The sequence below is a fragment of the Ruditapes philippinarum genome, unplaced genomic scaffold, assembly GCF_026571515.1.
Source record: "Ruditapes philippinarum isolate M1 unplaced genomic scaffold, ASM2657151v2 ctg3855_1_1_1_1, whole genome shotgun sequence".
NCBI classification, from domain to species: domain Eukaryota; kingdom Metazoa; phylum Mollusca; class Bivalvia; order Venerida; family Veneridae; genus Ruditapes; species Ruditapes philippinarum.
In genome coordinates this window covers 42,590-63,217 of record NW_026861459.1, presented here as the reverse complement: position 1 = coordinate 63,217, position 20,628 = coordinate 42,590, and the positions used below count along the sequence as shown (strand labels likewise).

At 31.8% G+C, this 20,628-nt stretch overlaps 2 protein-coding genes across 2 annotated transcripts in view; both read right to left on the bottom strand.

Annotated features, from left to right (window-relative positions):
- LOC132715668 (protein stum homolog) overlaps positions 1-17,310 on the bottom strand; it is a 65,143-nt gene extending 47,833 nt beyond the window's left edge. Inside the window, exon 1 of the mRNA XM_060698707.1 lies at positions 17,239-17,310. The gene's annotated coding sequence lies outside the window, so the exon portion shown is untranslated. The remainder of the gene's footprint in view (positions 1-17,238) is intronic.
- The window catches only part of LOC132715671 (histone acetyltransferase KAT2B-like), a 64,525-nt gene that overhangs the window by 4,716 nt on the left and 39,181 nt on the right, over positions 1-20,628 (bottom strand). The window contains exons 9-10 of the mRNA XM_060698711.1: positions 6,407-6,517; positions 5,592-5,735 (exon numbers count right to left, since the gene is read on the bottom strand). Of these exons, the coding sequence (XP_060554694.1) occupies positions 5,592-5,735; positions 6,407-6,517 (255 nt within the window). The remainder of the gene's footprint in view (positions 1-5,591; positions 5,736-6,406; positions 6,518-20,628) is intronic.

Sequence of the window (20,628 nt, the reverse complement as noted above, 5' to 3'; positions counted from 1 at the left end):
AAAAGGAGATAACTCTTGAAATAAAGATGCAAGACGTCATACACAATGTGAGTGTAACAAAGAACAATTAGTAATGAAGGTGTTGATAATGAATGTTTATTTTGAACTTGAAGTTAAAAAAAAATAATATTTTTTTCATGAAAATTCTAAGTTCAAGGGAGGAAATTCTGATAAATTTTGTGCTAGAGTTGTAAACCTTGTCACATACGATGTGGTTGAAGACTAGAAACTTATATTTAAAGTTTGAAGAAAATACCTTAAGAAATAAAGAACTAATAGTGAAAAAACGTAAAAGCTAAAATCAGAAATCTTGAAATTCAGTCTATTTGTTGCCGTAGCAACCAGAATTTTCAACATAGGAAGAACAGAAAAGAATGTGCATAATCTCCAGACTGCCATCTACCCATATTTCAAGTTTCATAAAAATATTTTCAGTACTTTTTGCGTTATCACTGGATCCAGGTTATGTGTAAAATTTGCCATATTTTCAGTCTATTTGTAGCCATAGCAACCAGAATGTTTTTAACATAGGAAGAAAAGAAAAAGACGTGCATAATCTCCATACTGCCATCTATCCATATATCAAGTTTCATAAAAATATTTTCAGTACTTTTTGCATTATCACTAGATCCAGGTTATGTGTAAAATTTGCCATATTTTCTGTCTATTTGTTACCATAGCAACCCTAATTTTCAATAAAGGAAGAAAAGAAAAAGACGTGCATAATCTCCATACTACCATCTATCCATATATCAAGTTTCATAAAAATATTTTCAGTACTTTTTGCGTTATTGCGGGATCCAGTTTTGTCGACGGACGGAGGGTAAACCTAAAGTCCCCTCCGGTAAACCGGTAGGGGACTAATAACAGTTATAGCCAGCAAAAAAAGGGAAGAAAATTTTCAATATTATGATGACCTTCAAGGTCATTTATCAGTGAAGGAACAAGTAATATTGTAAACTATAAACAAAAGTGGATATAAAATCTAAATCTTAAACTGATAGCACCAAGTTCATAAATACCGCATGTTTTTACTGGTTGCTATTGTAAACAACAGTTCCAAATGATGTTTATATACAAGAAGCGCCACAATGCAATGGAAACCGGTTTTCAACGACCAAGTATTGATGTGACAGGAATTAGAATGAAATATGGCATTGAAGAAAAAATGCTGTTATTTGTACCAACACAGAAAGTTGGTTTCAATAGTTCAAAATAGAAATACACTAGATACCGGAGTAGAAATGCCAGGCTGTATTTTCATGTAAGCTACACACATGTAAAGTATCCAAAATTAATGAACTGGAGTTATTGAGCAGAAGATAAAAATTCTATTGTAAGCAGGTGACCTTGACCTTGGGCTCAGATTTCTAAGTAGCAATCCCAAGCTACATCTTAATATAAGCTACCCATACACCATGTTAGTGTCAATAGGCCTAGGCAAACTTAAGTTATTGGGCGGAAACTGAATTTGTATTTTTTTTGCAACTGTGACCTTGATCAGACATCTGGGTAGCATTCCTAAGCTGCCTCTTGATATAAGCTACCCAGATACAAAGTTTGGCATCAATAGGCCAAAGCAAACTCACGTAATTGAGCGGAAACTGAATTTCTATTTTTAGCAACAGTGACCTTGACCAGACACCTTGGTAGTAATCTCAAGCTTCCTCTTGATATAAGCTACCCATAAATCAAGTTTGGTGTCAACAAGCCTAAGCAAACTCACATTATTGAGCCTTAACTGAATTTCTATTTTTAGGAACAGAAACATTGAACTTGATCTGTAGCAATCCCATGCTGCCTCTTGATATAAGCTCAGCAATAAAGTTTGGCGTCAATAGGCCAAAGCAAACTGGAGACCAAGTTTTATTTGGTAGACACTCACTAGGACATGTTTTATGCTAAATATCTAAGCTCTAGCTCTTTGAGTTTTTTTTTTTTAAAGATTTTTCTTTTAATATATACCTATAAGAACAAGATATGTTTGTGAAACATGTATGCCCCCTATCAGCAGCCAATAAGTCATGTGATCAGGTTATTAAGACTGACTTTTGACCTAGTGAACAAAAAATCAATAAGGGTTATCTACTGGTCATGACTACTCACTAGGTAATAATTACTGTGACCGGCATAGGTTGTGTGCAGCAATTTTATAATAACGTTATTACAAATCTACCAAATAATATATGCACAAATTTTATCAATCATGTAGTCCTCATAATGACAGCCAAGTTGTTATATTACATAAGACCTTCAAATGTGTATTCGAAAAGCATTTTTAGTTTAATATAAAAATATCAACCAAGGCAACTTGCACTTACAAAGTTTGAGAGCCAGCAGCTATGGGCTTGTCAAGTTATTGATTGGAAACCATTTTCACCTACAAGGTTAATATGACCTTGACCTTTGACCACTTGACCCCAAAATCAATAGGGGTCATCTAATTGTCAAGTCAAAGGCATCCACAACAGCTCATGGGTTGTCAAGTTATTGATCGTCAACTGTTTTTACCAATAAGATGAATATGACCTTGAACTTTGACCCCTTGACCCCAAAATCAATAGGAGTCATCTACTGGTCATGAATAATCATCATACAAAGTTTGAGTTTCCTAGGCTTAAACATTCTTTAGTCATTGACTGGAAACTGTTTTTACCTACAAGATCAATGTGACCTTGACCTTTGACCCCAAAATCCATAGCTGTCATCTGCTGGTCATTAACAATCATACCATGATTGAAGTTCCTAGGCCTAAGAGTTCTTTAGTTATTGATCAGTAACTGTTTTTACCTACAAGGTCAATGTGACCTTGACCTTTGACCCCTTGACCCAGAAATCAATAGGGGTCATCTACTGGTCATGGGCAATAATCGTACCACACTTTAAGTTCCTAAACCTAAGCGTTCTTTAGTTATTGATGGGAAACCGTTTTTTACCTACAAGGTCAATGTTACCTTGACCTCTTGACCCCAAAATCAACAAGCAATTATTCCCTGCGGTCTGGAGACCATTGGTATGCGTTTAACTTTTGAGGCATGGAGGAGCACGTGACCTGTTTTCGGTACATGGAGGAGCATGTTATCAGTAAACCGTACACGATTGGTTTATTGACCTTTTCGAAAACCTGGCTAAATACCGTTTGTCGGTACGTTACGGAATTACCTCTAGGGAATTAGTCAGAATTACAACTAATTAAGAACAAAAAATTATTACGTGATATTTCTAATTTTCTATAATTATTTTACCGTTTAAGGTGGAAAAACTTGAGTGTTGTATTTGAAAATTATCATTGTTTCTTTAATATATGTTTCTCAAATTTTACAAACAATAAATTGTTTACTGAAAATCTACGAAATTAAAATATTCGTAGTGGCATCTGCCATAATAAATAGAGATATTTTCTGCGTAAACTTTTGTGCTTACTTTTTTTTTGCTTGGAATTATTCATAAAATGGTAGGCCTATTTAATCATTTTCTAAAAAAGAAATAATTGTTTCATGTTCGACCTTCTCCGGTCATCAACGGTCACCAGTTTCCAAAGACATTCTTCTATATTGATCGATTATTGTCAACTATATTCCTGATACAAACGTTTATTTATTCCCCTCTCCCAAAACAATGTTGAAAATAGTTAAATGAAATATCTTTATATCATTAAAAATGTTCCCCGCAGGAAACCATTTTACTTGTCATAGTATTGCAAGCAATCCATAAGTCCCCTACAGGTTAGAACCCCAGCAACATTCTGATGGGCCATTGGCCATTCAATTTTACCAGTGAATGAATGACATGAATGAACTTAAATCTTTTGAGTTCAAAGTTTGTCTATATCACAGTAATGTGTTAAGTTTCCCTGCCTAGTAAGGAAATTATGTTTATACAACCTTGTCATATTATTACTATGTGGGATTTTAAAGTAAATCCTATAAGGAATGAAGAAGTTGGAGTGAAAAATACCAATTTCTCGAAAAAAATCTAAGTTCAAGGGGGACATAATTCTGGAAATAGTCTTGCTAGAGTATTTAACCTTCTCAAAAATGTTGAGTGATAATAAGAAACATATATATGAAGTTTGAAGTAGATACATTAGGAAATAAAGAAGTTATTTAAAAAAGACAACATTTTTTTTCAAACAAATTCTAAGTTCAAGGGAGGTAATATTGATAATTTTTGTGCTAGAGTTGTAAACCTTGTCACATATGATGTGGTTGATGACCAGAAACTTATATTTAAAGTAAACACCTTAAGAAATAAAGAACTTATAGAGAAAAAGATGAAAAATTTAAATCAGAAATCTTGAAATTCAGGCTATTTGTTGCCATAGCAACCAGAATTTTCAACATAGGAAGAAAAGAAAAATATTTTCATAATCTCCAGACTGCCATCTACCCATATAACAAGTTTCATAAAAATATTTTCAGTACTTTTGGAGTTATCACTGGATCTAGTTTATGTATTTTCAGACTATTTGTTGCCATAGCAACCAGAATTTTCAACATAGGAAGAAAAAAAAAAAACGTGCATAATCTCCATACTGCCATCTATCCATATATCAAGTTTCATAAAAATATTTTCAGTACTTTTTGCGTTATCGCGGGATCCAGTTTTGTGGACGGACAGACTGACAGACAGACAGAGGGTAAACCTAAAGTCCCCTCCGGTTAAATCGGTAGGGGACTAAAAATGCCTGATACAGTTACCTCCTCCTATTTACAGGTTGGGGTCATGATGGTGAACAAATGTACAAAGTTTCAAAGCCATATGTCAATGGACTTTGAAAATATTTGAACTATTACAAAAACTTTAACGTAAATTCTAAGTCGAAAAAGGGGCATAATTTTGTCAAAATGCTTAATAGAGTTACCTCCTCCTGTCTACAGGTTGGGGTCATGATGGTGAACAAGTGTGCAAAGTTTCAAAGCCATATGTCTATGGACTTTGAAAATATTTGAACTATTACAAAAACTTTAACGTAAATTGTAAGTCGAAAAAGGGGCATAATTCTGTCAAAATGCTTGATAGAGTTACCTCCTCCTGTCTACAGGTTGGGGTCATGATGGTGAACAAGTGTGCAAAGTTTCAAAGCCATATGTCAATGGACTTTGAAAATATTTGAACTATTACAAAAACTTTAACGTAAATTCTAAGTCAAAAAAGGGGCATAATTCTGTCAAAATGCTTGATAGAGTTACCTACTCCTGTCTACAGGTTGGGGTCATGATGGTGGACAAGTGTGCAAAGTTTCAAAGTCATATTTGAACTATTACAAAAACTTTAACATAAGTGGTTACGCCGACGCAGACGCGGACGCCGGCACTCGGGTGACTGCAATAGCTCTACTTATTCTTATCGAATAGTCGAGCTAAAAACTTAATGCAAAAATACAGTTAACTGTGACACTGTACAGTTAAGATGTCACAAAATGAATAAAAATATTTTTCAGTGTTGTAATTTTCGCCATGTAATTGAATTGACAATATAACTCAATAACAGTTGTCAAAATAGAAAAACAAACCTGAACGATACATCTGAAAAATAGACATATTTTGTAACATGAATTTACAATTTACTTAAATTACTGGCAATCTCACCTCTTTTTGTTTGCGTATTGTCTTAGAGAACTCAGTATAGCAGATTCTAGGGTTAAGTTCACATCCCATAAGTGTTGCCCCTTCATAATCCTTGATATATCCCAAGTAAGCTGACTTTGGTAGCTTTATGTCCTTGGAGAAACCCTGTCAAAGAAGAATTAAATAAGTGACTATAGTTTGGTTACTTTATTTATCAACTTTTACATTTTAAACACTTGTAAATCAATACATCTCCTTCATCTATAGAATTTAACCTACAGGATTTGTCCAGTTTTAAGTGTGGAATTCAATATCAGGGGTTTTATTGGGGGATTCATTCAATGAAAGACGCATTACCATTTTGATCTTGTGTATCATATTTTATATTTAGTTTGCTATATTTACTCCCATTTCAACACATTTTTGGTCATATCTTGGCACTATCTCCACCTAACTGGTTTTCCTAGATAACATACCGGTAACTACTAATTCCTCCATAAGAGATGTGCCAGCTAATTAAGGTTAGCACTGGTCATATGGGCAGAATCTGTAGTGGCATTTAGTCTTAGTTGTTAACTAGTCACATCAAATTAATAAATACAAAGTACAGCAATAACCAGTAATTTCAAATATCAAATTCAAGCAAAATATATCTTTAAGCAAGAGTACCAGTCAATGAATTTAAAGATTTGAATCAACTAGCCCGAATTCCAAATTTGGATTTATTCTACCATATATTTAACTAAATTTTCTTAAAATTTTCACTGGCTCGAACTAATTAAACTTTCACTGGCCATGGGCCATCGTGCCAGTGCTAAATTCGATGACTGGAGTACCTGTTTTTTGAAATACCCGATGGCAAACTCGTCAGCAAATGTGAGGAAATGTACAATATTGTGTTTAATGTGATAATCCTTTAGATGGTTCATCAGATGAGTTCCATAACCCTGAAATACATTCCATGCATGCTGATAATTATTAGTTTCAATGCAATATATTGTTGCTCATAATTCACAAATACTTTAAATACTCATTAATCATGACAATTTTTATGTCATGATTGTAATATTTACGACCACACCATAATAAACTGACTTTGTGGATTTTTTACGTTTATGTTTGTAAATAAAATGCTTATAAAGATCACAATTTTTGATTGTTTTTTTATCTGATTATACACTTAGGATGTATATCTTTTTTGACATTGACACCTAAAGGTCAAATAGTGGCTTTTGAGCTTTACCTTACCAAGCCCCAATAACTATTTGAGATATTAACAGGAATCAGAGAAGAACCACTGACTATGCATATACAAGGTACCAAAATAAGTTTTCCTCCAATTTTACCTCTCTGAACATATCTCGAAAAAAAACACCAGTATAGTATAATTAACAAATAGAAAGACAAATCTTTCAAAAACAACGCCTCAAGTTTACCACGTGGAAACTAGCAAAATGCCAGTGAAAACTGAAAACAGTCAGTACTTTTTTTTATTAAACTCGAAAAATGTTCCACATGCTGAGATATGAATATGATTTGACGAACATCTTTTGAATTTTTTTTTCTTAATTTCTATTCCACTAGATCTTAAAACCCATTAATACTTTTTTAATGATTAAATAAAGGTGAATCTAACTTCTTACCTTAACTTGTTCATTAGATGTAACAGCACAGAAAACAATCTCTGTAAACCCTTGCGATGGGAACATTCTAAAGCATATACCACCAATAACGTTATTATCCTTTACCAATGCCAGACACTTGTGTTTCCTGCCATTTCGTCAAGATAAAATAGAGCATAATAATGGTCAATGATGTTGTTGTGGCAAAATTATTGAAAAACAAAACTTATCTGTACAAATAGTTCACTCTGGTTATAGTCAGAACAATCTGTGGGATTCGTTAAAGTGATATTAATAGTGGGTGAATGTGTAAAATTAAAAATAAGTTCATATTTTGGCATATTTGTTTTCAATTTTACAAAATAATCCTATAAATATCCTTGAATATGTATGGGTAATGCTCAATGTATAAAAGTAATTGGGCAGTTTTTTTAAGGCAGTTTTTACATTTTTCTGAAACTTTTGTATTATCAATAATTGGTCAATCAACATTATGAAAGTCATTCTTTTCATCATAACCATATAAAAATGTCATTATATTTGTCAAGAGGAGTCAGGCGACGTTAATGTACATAATATATCATTTTCCACCCTCACATCACTGGCTATTTTTACAGTCTACATGTATATCACATAGCAGATTGTGTAGCATCACATGTATATATAGATACGATAAAAACATCAAGAATAGTCCAAAAATCTGAAAAAAAATCTTTGAAGAATACAGATATGAATATGCCTCCTTTGTTGTTGTTTTTTTTTCTTGCAATTCTTAATTTTTATTTACATGCTGCCATGTTGTATTTCAAAGATTCAATATCTATAAGTTTTCTTAGCAAACTGTTTTGCTGTAAAATTGACATAAATTCAAGCTTTTAACTAGAGTCTAGAGTCTTAAAAATAATACAACAAAGGATGCACATGAAAGAATTTATCCTTTTTTATCTCATATATTAGAATTAAGAGAATTCCCCTGAAAAATAAAAAACAACCATATAACATGCCTTAAACTGTAGCCAGTGAATGAATCTAAGCATGTAACGAGTGAAGACCAAGATTAAATCTGTGCCATTTTATTATGGCCTGCACTGAAAAAAGATGAATAGTTTTTTCCACACTGAAATATGGATAACACCCTTTTCAACATTTTTACAAGGTAAGATAGGGTTAAAGCTTGCACACCTACAGATGAGCAAAAATATTTCAAGAAAATTCAATCTTTAGAAAAATGTATGAAAATCTATAGAAAAGTTAACAGATTCAATATATAGTTAATTTTTCAACATGTTATGTGTGATTAATGAAAGATTTTTGCAGTAATCAATCACTATAATTCTACTGCGTTTAATTAACCCAGTAAGCGGTATCTATGTATATATTTTGACTTCTGTTTTGGTAATAAACATGGATTTGTAAGTGCCTTTTGCAATGTGTAAATTCTTTCTTTGTTTCCTTCAAAACATTTTTTTAGAGGATCTGGAGGCATACGCTTTAAAGAAGTCAAAATCTAGGCCATGAAGAATGTTAAAAATTTTATGTTTTCAACTTACGGGGTCAAATATAAAGTCTTGTAATGGTATTCTTTTCGGCCTCCTAGGAAAGCTGAGTGAAGAAGACATTCTTCATCCCTGTAATAAATTATCTTCATTTATAAAATCATTACGAAAACAACTTTTTAAAATGGAATTACCCCTAAAAAGTTATCAAATTTCCATTTCCTTAAACAGTCGGGCATAACGTTCCTAGATGGGAAAAAAGGATTTTACATTTAAGTGCAGAAAAAGGGATTAAAAGATACATCTAAAATCCTAATCGGCAGTCATTTTCTTTTTAAATGCCTAAAAACTAAAATTATCTGAAAGTGAATTTGAGTGAAATTTTACGATTTTAACTAATATGAAGTAGCGGCTTCCCGTTTTGGAAACACTGTTTCCTGATCAGGTATCTAGCATAATATTCACCATTAAACTGTTTCCTGTTTGGGAAGTTTTCTTCTTTAAGTTAGCGCGTTCTATTCTGGAACTATTGCTTGGGACAACACCAACAAATAAAGTTATCTGTGCAACTCAAATTCAACATGTGAGTCATGGTGTGAATGTTTTTGAATGTCTGGAGTGTCTAGCAGTTCAGATACAAATGATAGCATCATAGGCGGTTCTTCTCAAATTTTTGTAAAAATGAATATTTGAATATATTCAAATATGGAAAACGAATATTAATTCGAACATCAATGTAGGTTCTTATTCGTTCCCGACCCTAGTTATTTTTATTTATGTCCCACTTTGAAGAAGAGCGGGTTATATTGATTTGCTAATGTCCACACAATATCTGTATGACTATAATTGTTGTATGTATAAACAATTTTATGTTGAAAAAAAAAATGTTAAGAGTTATGTTATGTTAATGTTGGTCGGTCAGTCCATCGGTAGACCTCACTTATTATCTTAAAAACTATTTATCCACAGAGTCTTCATATTTTACATACTAATTTGGTCATAACTACATAGTAGATGAAAACCTTAATTGATTCCATGGTCACTTTGTAAAGGTCAAGGTCACAGGGACCCTAAATGTCAGAATGGTTTCGCTCATTTATCTTGATAACTTTTTCTCACAAAGTCTTTAATATTTCCAAATTAATTAGTCATATGTAGTAGATGACACCTATGATTTTGTGGTCACTAGTTCAAAGTCAGGTCACAGGGGGGGGGGGGGGCCTTAAATGTCTGAATGGTTTTTAAGCTCATTATCTTTAAAACTATCTATCACTAAGTCATTATATTTCACATATTGATTGGTCGTAAGTAGTTAGATGACCCTATTCGATTTTTGGGTCTTTAGGTCAATGGTCAAGGTCACAGGGACCTTAAGTATGTTTGTTTTATCCGTCGTTAGAGTACACATTGTTTGTGCTGATTATCTTAAAAGCTATTTATCAAAAAGGCTTTCATATTTCATATATTGATTGGTCATAACTATTAGATAACTATATTGATTTTGGGGTAACTAGCTTAAAGGTCAAAGTTGCAGGTGTTTTAAATTTCGGAAACGGTTTCTGCTCATTATCTTGAAAACTATTTATTAGAAAGTCTTTGTATTTCACATATTGATTGGTCATAACTAGAAGATGACCCTTTTTGATTTTGGAGTCACTAGGTCAAAGGTCAAGGTCACAGTGACTTGAATGTCAAAATAGTATCCGCACAATAACTTAAAAAGTATTTTTCACAAAGTTTTCCTATTTCATGTGTTGATAAGTCATATGGTGGTAAAATGACGCCTTATTGATTTTAAGGGTCCACCGGTTTAAAGGTTAAAGGGTCCTTTAATGTATAATGGTTTGCGTTCATTATTTTTGAAAACTATTTAACCATTATTTGTAGAACTATTTATACTTAACCTTTTTAAATATTCCACTTATTGATTGGTTATAATTTAGTAGATGACCCTGTCGATTTTGAGGTCTTTAGGTCCAAAAGGTCACAAGGACGTTAAATGTCCCAGAATGGGTTTCTACTCATTATCTTCAAAACTACCCGTTATCATTTTTGTGTTTCAACATTTTAATTTTGTTCATAACTAGTAGACCATGGCCCCTGTTGTTTTGAGGTCACTAGGTCAGATGACAAGGTTACAATAACTTTGAATGTTCAAAGTAGATGCTCCAAAGTTACATTTACATGATAGTATAAACATTTATTCAGCTACTCTCCCTTTTGTTCCACTTAATAATGATAGAAATTTCATTCAATTTTCAGCTAGAAGGGGGGGGGGGGGGGGGCATATATGTCATTATGATATTTCTTGTTTTATTTATTTATCTTATTATTTTTCTTCATTTTTTAAAATTAAAGTGGCTTAAAGTGTATGTTCTATATCTTACGAAATATTTAAATATTTATTAACAGCAAAATTATGCTAGTTTTCCATTATTATATCATAATATGGTTGACTCCTGAAAAAGTAATGTAACATAGAATATCACTGTTATTAAATAAAATGAAATCTTGTAAGTAAACAGGAGAAACAATACTGTTTTGCTATATTAAAGTAGGGTTTTATCCGTTTAGCAATGATTTTGTTCTTGCGCCATTTCGCGTTTTAAGGGGCAATAAATTACCATATTTATTTCATACAATCATTTTTGGAAGTATACTTTTTAAAAATGTTAACAAAATTTTTGCATCAGATATTGCTTTAAATACACTTAAGTTTCAGAAATATGGAACACAAGTCACGACAAACACATGTAGTATGCAAACACGTCTTGAGCTATAGCCAAAAAATAAGTGAGCTCTAGTCAACATTTGAATTATTGAGCTGCATGGTAATTTTTTTGAGAAATTTTACACCTCTATGCAATGTTTGTTCAACATGTGCTTTAAAACAATCTTAACAGTATGAAACTTTTGTATTGTAATGATGAATATTTTTGAACTGTCCGTCAAGTATAGCTAATGTTTTGAATAGGTATTATTACGCCTAACAAGAACATAAGTTTTCGCCAGATATTAATTCCTACTCGTCGTGATTGAAGTATGTTCCACATGTTCTTTAAAAACTGACCAGGCTTGGCAATTTCTAATCATCAAAAGGCAAGGTACTACCAATAAATAATAAGGTACTTCCAGATTGGGGAAGCAATGTATCTTAAACTTTTAATGATGAATATTTTGGGGCTAATGCCTGATCAGGAAGCAATGTTCCCCAAAACGGGAAAGTGGCTTAGTTTTTGGGTAAAAATCTAAAAACTTCACTTTAGTTCACTTTTCAGCATTATTTAAATTGTAAACATTTAAAAAAGAAAATGACTCGGTAGGATTTTAGATGTATCTTTTCTGAACTTAAATGTAATATTCATATTGAAGTGGATTGAAAATTGTTATGCAGCGGCCATTTTTCTTAAACTACATAAAAAAGGCCTAAAAAACTTCCCGATCGGGAAAGATTTTGACGTTTGTTGCCTGATCGGGAAACATTGAGGGGAAATCCCCTTGTTTCCCGATCAGGAAGTATGCCCGACTGTTAAAAGCTTTTTTATTTGGTGCCATGTAACAGTTTACAAAAAGTTGCTCATTGGCAATAATATAGCTCAGCTATTTTTTGCTCCTTCTTGTAATTTGGCATTTAAGTGAAGATATAGTGATAAAGTATTTTATATGGAAGTCAAAATACCACTTTGTGCACATTTTACTACTTTTATAACAAGTTTATTTTTACATTACAACACTATTTTTTTTCAGATGCTCAGCATCTTACATGCTCTTTATTCTAGTATTAACAAACATCATAAAAACACATACAAATCTTTTTTTTAACATAATGAAAAAAAAATTTCCCTCTGTTATTTCTGAGGGCATGTGCCTTACAAAATTAGCTATTATTTAAGAAAAGGATTTTTATTTCGGCTAAACACTTTGTTTCTATTATTGTGAGGATATCCAAATTGTTAAGTTAAAATTCAAGATATTAACATGGTAAAATTTTTTTCGTTTTTGACAGTAATCTGTTTTAAAGCTTTTTCTGAATGAAGGCTATTTAATTAGCCGAAACGTAAGACAGTATTAAATATAACTGAAAATCTGCCCATTTGTTTTGTGTGTTTCACATCCTTTATTCTTTTTATAAATTTTCTGAAATATGAGTAACTAACAGATTTTTTTAAAGTTCAGTCTTTTAAAAGAAATGCCATGGATAAAATATGGGGTACTGTTTTTTTTGATAAAAGGGTTCCATTTTTCAAAAAATCCAAATTGGGGAATTTTTTACGCATTTTCACCATTTTATCAGGTTGGTGGGAAAAAAAAATCATGAGAAAGCTAAGGTAATTTTGCAACAGTAGTTGAAACAAATGGTCATTGACAAGTTATTCTAAAATATTACAGAATGCGTAATCACAACAACCTATAAGCATATTAAGAAGCTGTCGACTTAGGTTTCCTACTCAGTAGAGTTCCATGACATGAAATTCTATTACAACCTTGTTTTCCCTGCTCATTTTTCTTGCACTCTCCGTGGGCTTGATGATCGACTAGGGAAGAGCGAGGACTGAAAATAAAAACAAATACATAAAATACTGGTTTGTCTGAGAAGTGAAAAGGTGTTAGTATATAATAAGTTTACAACTGTCATCATAACTAGATAGATATATGTTGAGATTGAACAAACTTAATCCTTTCTATTTTTTATTAAATTGGTTTTATAAGTATAAATGTGTGTGATCAATTATTAATATACTCTTAAGTTCAAAAATTATATTCTTGGAATTTTAAAGGCCCATTATGCCTCAGAAATGCTATCATTTTTATTTCCTCAAAACCTTTTTATTTTTGGCATCTTGTTCCAGTTTCCAAAAAATACTTATTTGCCATATAGTTAAACTATTTTTGCTTTTTTTGATTTGCTGGCAATTGGTATATTGTAATTATAATGAATTAGTATTTTGTATGGAAGTCAAAATTCAATTTTGTTTACATTTTGTTACCTTTATGACACATTACTGTACATTCTGCGCTACTTTCCTCCGCTGTTAAACATCTAACATGCTCTATTTAATTGTCAAAGACATGTTTGATATTTCTAAAGACATAATAAATATGAATTTCTAAGGCATAATGTGCCTTTAAGTAACTCACATCTGGCCCCACCATCTCCTCGGGATCATTATTGTGGCTACAATCTCTTGTATAAGATCCATGGGAACATCTCTGTCAATCTTAGGCTTTTTAACTTCTTCCGGCACTAAAACTTCCTCCAACTTTCTCTTCTCTATCAAGAAAAAATAAACCCTATGGTTACATATATGGCATAATTATTCAGCTGCATAATACATTATCTTTCACAGGGATTTATCAATTTCTATTGTTATCAAGTCACACTAGTCAAGTCACAAAATACTGTTTGACATAGGTTCTATACTGATGGATGCCTAATTTCACAATTTTGATATAAAAATCCCTTAAAATAACAATGGACATTTCCAAATGCAGAGTAGGACAAGTCCATTTTACAAATGCAGAATGGGACAAGTCCATTTTACAATTTCAGAGTGGGACAAGTCCATTTTACAAATTCAGAGTAAAAGTCTAGTTTAAAAATTCAGGAGGGTAAAACATAGTAATTAAAGTGTTAAATCATTTTCCATATGGATATTGAATGAGTTTAAATTTAATAAATTTACTAAAAATTTATTGAACAAGCTAAATATAATCATATCATGCAAGCCTGAGCTGGAGAGCATAATTTTTATAATTCAACAAGATCAATATATTTAGTATTTGAATCTACATGAATATATTATTTCATTTATCACATTTTTAAAATAATAACGGGAAACTATTAAAAAGAGTCATTTTCATTGACGCGCCTACAGTGAAACGCTAAAATTAGACTGCTTTTACACTATATTTGTATGGAAGGCAAAAGTGTAATTACACAAGTGTAATATTATTTTTATTAAAAGGCCTTTTTTTACATTCCTGCGCTGCGGTTTATGAAATACTAATAAATTCTAACATTCAAGTCTTCTGACCTATATTCATTTATTAAACAACCATTTAAGTAAATCAATAAAACTGTCACAATATTTAAGACGAGTTAAAATGACATACCACTGTACAAACCTGCCAATGCTTCGTTTCTCGACGATCTACGTAAAGCGACAGGTGTACAATTCTTAAATTTGTCATCTGATTTCTCAGAACTGGCGACTGAACTGGCATCTACTCAAAACAAGAAAATAAAAAATGATATGAGATAAGTTCTATATAGTTAAACCTTGGTTTTTTGATGACTTTCTATTTGAAAATTTAGAATTATCCAAGGTGTAGGCACGGTACTGTTTCTCATCACTATGTATATTAACATAAATTTAAAGGTATTATTTGAAGTTTGTAATTCCAATACCTCCAATTTGCAGAAAAATTTTGGTCCAAAGTATATAATTATAAAAAAAATTACACTTATTATATGAAGCCCTGTGGATTGGCATCGGCTGAGTTGTTGACTGTTCTGAATGGTGACAGCCAACAGCCATGCATGAATTTTACACAAGTATGATACTTACACACTTTGTGTTTAACATTTTGTTTAATAATTGATTAGATAAAAAGTGTTCAAAATATTGTTTTAAATTTAAAGATTAAGAAATAAAATCAAATAAGCAAAAGCTACAATGTATTTGTATATAAGAAGACATGTTAAACTTGAAATTTGTTGTTTTCGGTTACAATCACATCAACATATTTCATTCCATATCTTTTTTTATCCTATACTATTGGTGGTGTAATTAACAGATTGGCCCTTTATTAAATTAAACATTGCATTAACAGTAATATAGGTTCTTAATAACATAATTGAGCCGCGCCATGACAAAACCAACATAATGGGTTTGCGACTAGTATGGATCCAGACCAGCCTGCGCATCCGCGCAGTCTGATCAGGATCCATGCTGTTCGCTATCAGTTTCTCGACTTGTAAAAGGGTTGGTAAGCGAACAGCATGGATCCTGATCAGACTGCACGGATGCGCAGGCTGGTCTGGATCCATGCTGGTCGCAAACTCATTATGTTGGTTTTGTCGTGACACGGCTCATTTCAGTTTGGCTTGTACTTACCTGAATTAGCACCTGTGTTATAACATTGGCCTGAGAAAACTCGGTATCCCAGATAGGCGAACCATCACCGTACACTTCCTCTTCTAACATGGTTAGAAACCTGGAAGTAATATTGAATACCTGATTCTACATTAAGTTTATGTAGCTTCCACAAACATAAATACTCAAAACAATAATCTTATTTATTTACTGATAATTAAGAATCTATTGCTTGAATATTTACCAGATCGGGTTTGAATTCCAAAAGTTCTTGGCATGCACATATCTTTACCTTAGTAAATGCAGTAACTGGTTAACTCCTATTAAACTGTATAAGGAGTGAACCGGTTACTGCGCTTAGGTGACAATATGGTATATCAGAATAAGAAACATTACAGATTTTTTCTTAAATCTAGTGTATTAATAAGATAAATCATTTTAGCAGCTTCAGTCATTTCAAGACTTGTCTCTATACCAACATTGACACCACAGCTAAACAACCTGTCCAGTCCGTCCATATCTTCATTTCTTGAACAGCAAAAAGCGCTAAATCCAGCAATAGCGGTACCTTTAATTACAAGTTAAAGGACATACTTATTAATATACAATATGAAATAAACATGCACAAGCTTTAATTTTTATAGTAAGTGTTCATTTAACTTAAGTTCATAATTGTCTTTATTATGATTTTGTCCTGTGGTATACATTGTGTATTCATATTGAATTATTTCAATTTATTTTTAATGACTAAATAAAATAAAAACTCGAGCTATGAAGTGACAAAAACCCAACTTTTCAACAATATTTAATTATTCAGCCTTTACTCGGCAATAGCGGTAACATGTCTCTTCAGCCTTTACTCGGCTAAGTTTGCTGAATGAACCCATCTTACTTTGGAATTGGGAACTGTCCATTTTAGGTCAAATGGATTCCATTATAAAAAAGCAATTTTTATAAGTTTGAGAAACTATTAAAATGTATTGACTGACACCAGGTCATACTTAAGATGACACTGCGTAAAATAATGCTTACCCAAACCTGGAATCAGGAAGTTAAGTACACAACAAATGAGAGCCGGTAATGGCATCGCTGGTACCGCTATCCAATCACTCTTTCCTTTATGAAGTCCGGACGCTCTACCGACACCATCAACATTCCCTATACCTTTTCCCATTTTTAACATTCGCTCTGTCTTCTTTATAAATGCAAAATATATGTATCCCGCTTCCAAATTTTGTTACCTTTCTGAAAATAAAACTGGACATTTCAGTGAAGTTAAATTATCACTTTATTTACTTCTTTATTAAACTGTCCGATAACTTTCAAATATTTACAGAAAGTTTACGAAGCGCTTTTTTGTTCCATCGAATTGCCCCAAAAATCTAGCTTTAAAACAAAGGCGAGTAATTATCATCAGTAAATTTTGAGAGATTTGACAAACGTCTAAACATACCTTTAAAAAGGATATACAAACACTTTCACTTTGAGGCTACACTTCTTTTAAAGTCCTTAGACAATGTTACAATGATTAAAAAAGTAATATGTTAATCAACATTTGAAAAGTGACATCATGCATGACTCGTAAAGACAATAAGGCATTGTTAATAGTAATGCATTGTTTATAATCAATGAAAACAAAGTGGCAAGTTTTGCAAAGCAGTTGATTATATCAATGGCATAACTGTTTGTCTATGGGCAGACATTGAAATGATAATTCTAATTAATGGGCCTTAAAACAAGAGTAATATTTCACCGACCGGATATGGTGTTTCTGTTAAATAAACATGGAAAAAAGCAATTGTAACATCTGGGCTAAATATATAACAGCTTATCCAAAGTTTGACTGAAAGGACCGAGAATTTACGATTGGGGAAGAAGAAATAAGCAATTGCCAGAAATTGCATGTTGAATCCTTTTATTTATGATATAGAGTTGAATTTTATTATCTAACGTTAATTGGAATACGTAAAAATGGTATTTATTTGCTGATTATTATATATTAATTAATGTCATATCTACAGCTTTTGGAAGTATTTCAGAATAATCAAGTCTCCAGATAGTTACTAGTTATCGACGAGGTGTTCCAAATGTTTTGTATGTGAACAGTTGCTAGTTTCATTTTTAGGCCTCATTTACCATATGTGAACATACATAATGACATTGTGGATGCAACTGATCTCTAAAAACTGATAACAGCATGTTCATTAAAATAGATAACAATGCTCGTAAGTTCTTTCATTTGTTCAACAATTTCCAGTCACCCTCTTCACTGCCTTAATAGTGCTAAGTGATTTCTTAGATTGATAATATTGGCATTATTAGCTAACATACGGGAAGTCAGTGAAGTTATATCCGTATGTTTGTCCAACAAAGCTGGATTCTTTTAATAGATTATGTTTGCAACTCACAGATAGCCCACTAATGGATTCTTTGAATATACCACACTGTACCTCACAGGTGAAAACTGTTAACATAAGCAACTCAATAAAGTACAAATTAATGGGCTGTCTGTCACTTTGGGGCTAACCCGATGAATTCGATATTTAATATTCACGGAAAAAATAAGACTATATATAAAGATGCCATAATTATGGTCGTTTATAATATAGTATGATATGATATGATATAATATGAAATAATATAAAACGGTTTGATATGATACATGATATGATATAATATGATATGATTTAATTTATTATATGATCTAAAAATAGCTGCAATCTCATTGGTCCTAACATTATGTATATATTAAATATATACATTTTGTGAGATAAGGGTACTAAATGGTTTTATTTCAAAATCAATAAAATAAGTATTATTCATTTTAGACATATATATTCTGAATTAATTATATCTCGAAATTTATTATTGAATACTTGACGATGTTTCAACGATAAAGATTTTTATTTTCTCGTCCAACAGTCTTTTTGTAAAATAACTAAATTCTTTCTTTCAAATTGTAATGTAAGTTATGATGAAAAAATAAAATTATTCTTCAGCTGATGAAAACATATTTGCTGTTGTTGTTCTTTAAGAATATTTGGTTTAAACATATTTTTATTCAAGGTAATATATACATGTTAATAATTTACAATTTGAGCAAAAAGAATTTGACCGAGAGCTACAATAGCTCATGCATGGTAGTCCTCTCCTTTAACAAAAGCACTATGGTTATATAATACAACTGAGAATATATACAATTTCATAATTGGCACTATCAGTTAATTTACCGATGGTCGGTGAAAAAAATGCTCAGAGACAATCATATCTTTTCACAACTGTCTTCAGCAATTTTTCACAAGTTTGAGTATTCTTTTTATCAAAAAATATTTCTGCCACCAGATAACCATATAACTAACTAGTAAATTAAGAGGTTAACTAGTTACGTAACTGGTTAACCTCTAAATTAACTAGTTAGTTATGTGGTTAACTAGTTATGTAACTAGTTAATTTTTTCAATAAATAAAAGATCATAACGGGAAATAAATGCATGTTAGTGCCTACAACTGCCATCCTTTTATGATTATACCAGCTTAATACTAAGTGATTAACAAGTTACGCAACTAGTAAACCTCCTAATTATCTTAGTTAATTAAGAGGTTAAGTAGTTACGTAATTATTTTACCTCTAAACTAACTAGTTAATTAAGAGGTTAATTAGTTACGTAACTAGTTAATCACTTAATATTAATAAAAGGATGGCAGTTGTAGGCACTTACATGCATTTATTTCCCGTAATGATCTTCTATTTATTGAAAAAAATAACTAGTTACGTAACTTGTTAACCACATATCTAACCAGTTAATTAAGAGGTTAACTATTTATGTAACTAGTTCACTAGTTAGTTATTTGGTTATCTGGTGGCATAAATATCCACACATTGATAAAGTATACATAGCTAAGGGAATTAAAGCTCAAACCATGTAGCTATTCATACTACAAGAGTTATCTTTCTGACTTTTGAAAATCGAAAGAGGAAGTACAAATTTGAAATTTTACGAATCACCCCAATCGCAACTACTCGGCCCTTTCCGTCAGTCTTCGGATAAAGACATCGACCACAATAGTATGACTACACAGAACGGATGCGGTATTCCGGTCTAACCTACGCTAAGAAACTAAACATGTAAACAAAAAGTAATTTAATGCTGGGAGTTGTTAACACGTTTATTTCCAATATATGTAGTAAAAGTCTACCTAAAGTAAGTGAATTCATAGGTACAAAAGCAAACAATACATTATTTATATATTTACTTTTATGGCTGTAGAAACCGAAAGTACAAAAAACCAACCTGTTGACATTTGGTCGGATTTATTTGAAATTGAACATCTTCGGGCATATTTAAATTACAAATTGTTGTCAGACATATTTTCAAGCATAAGAGGACCGGAACAGACATTAGATGTCAAATATATACATTCGTTTTACATTATCTCTGTTTCTGTTTACATCTGTAAACCACGTGGTAGAACTACTTTCAATAGGTTAATATTATAGATAATAGCCGAGGCAGTTCCGAATGGAATCACCCTTGGAAGTGTTTGTTTACTGCCATAAATATAAGACAAAAATTCGTACAATTAAAAGTAAGTTTAATATATATTTGATAATTTATATTTAATAATCATGTATACATGTGGACTAGTAGTGGCGTAACTACCGATACGCCAATACGCACGGGCGTATAAAAAGGAAAAGTTTCTAAAAAAAAATATTCAAAAATGAAATCATTAATTTGGGCGTAGATCAACATATTCGTAGCTGCTTATTGATTATACAGGTGTGCTTAGGATGTAACCTTATTCGAATGTGCGTTACCTTTTTATGTACAATCAAAAATTCA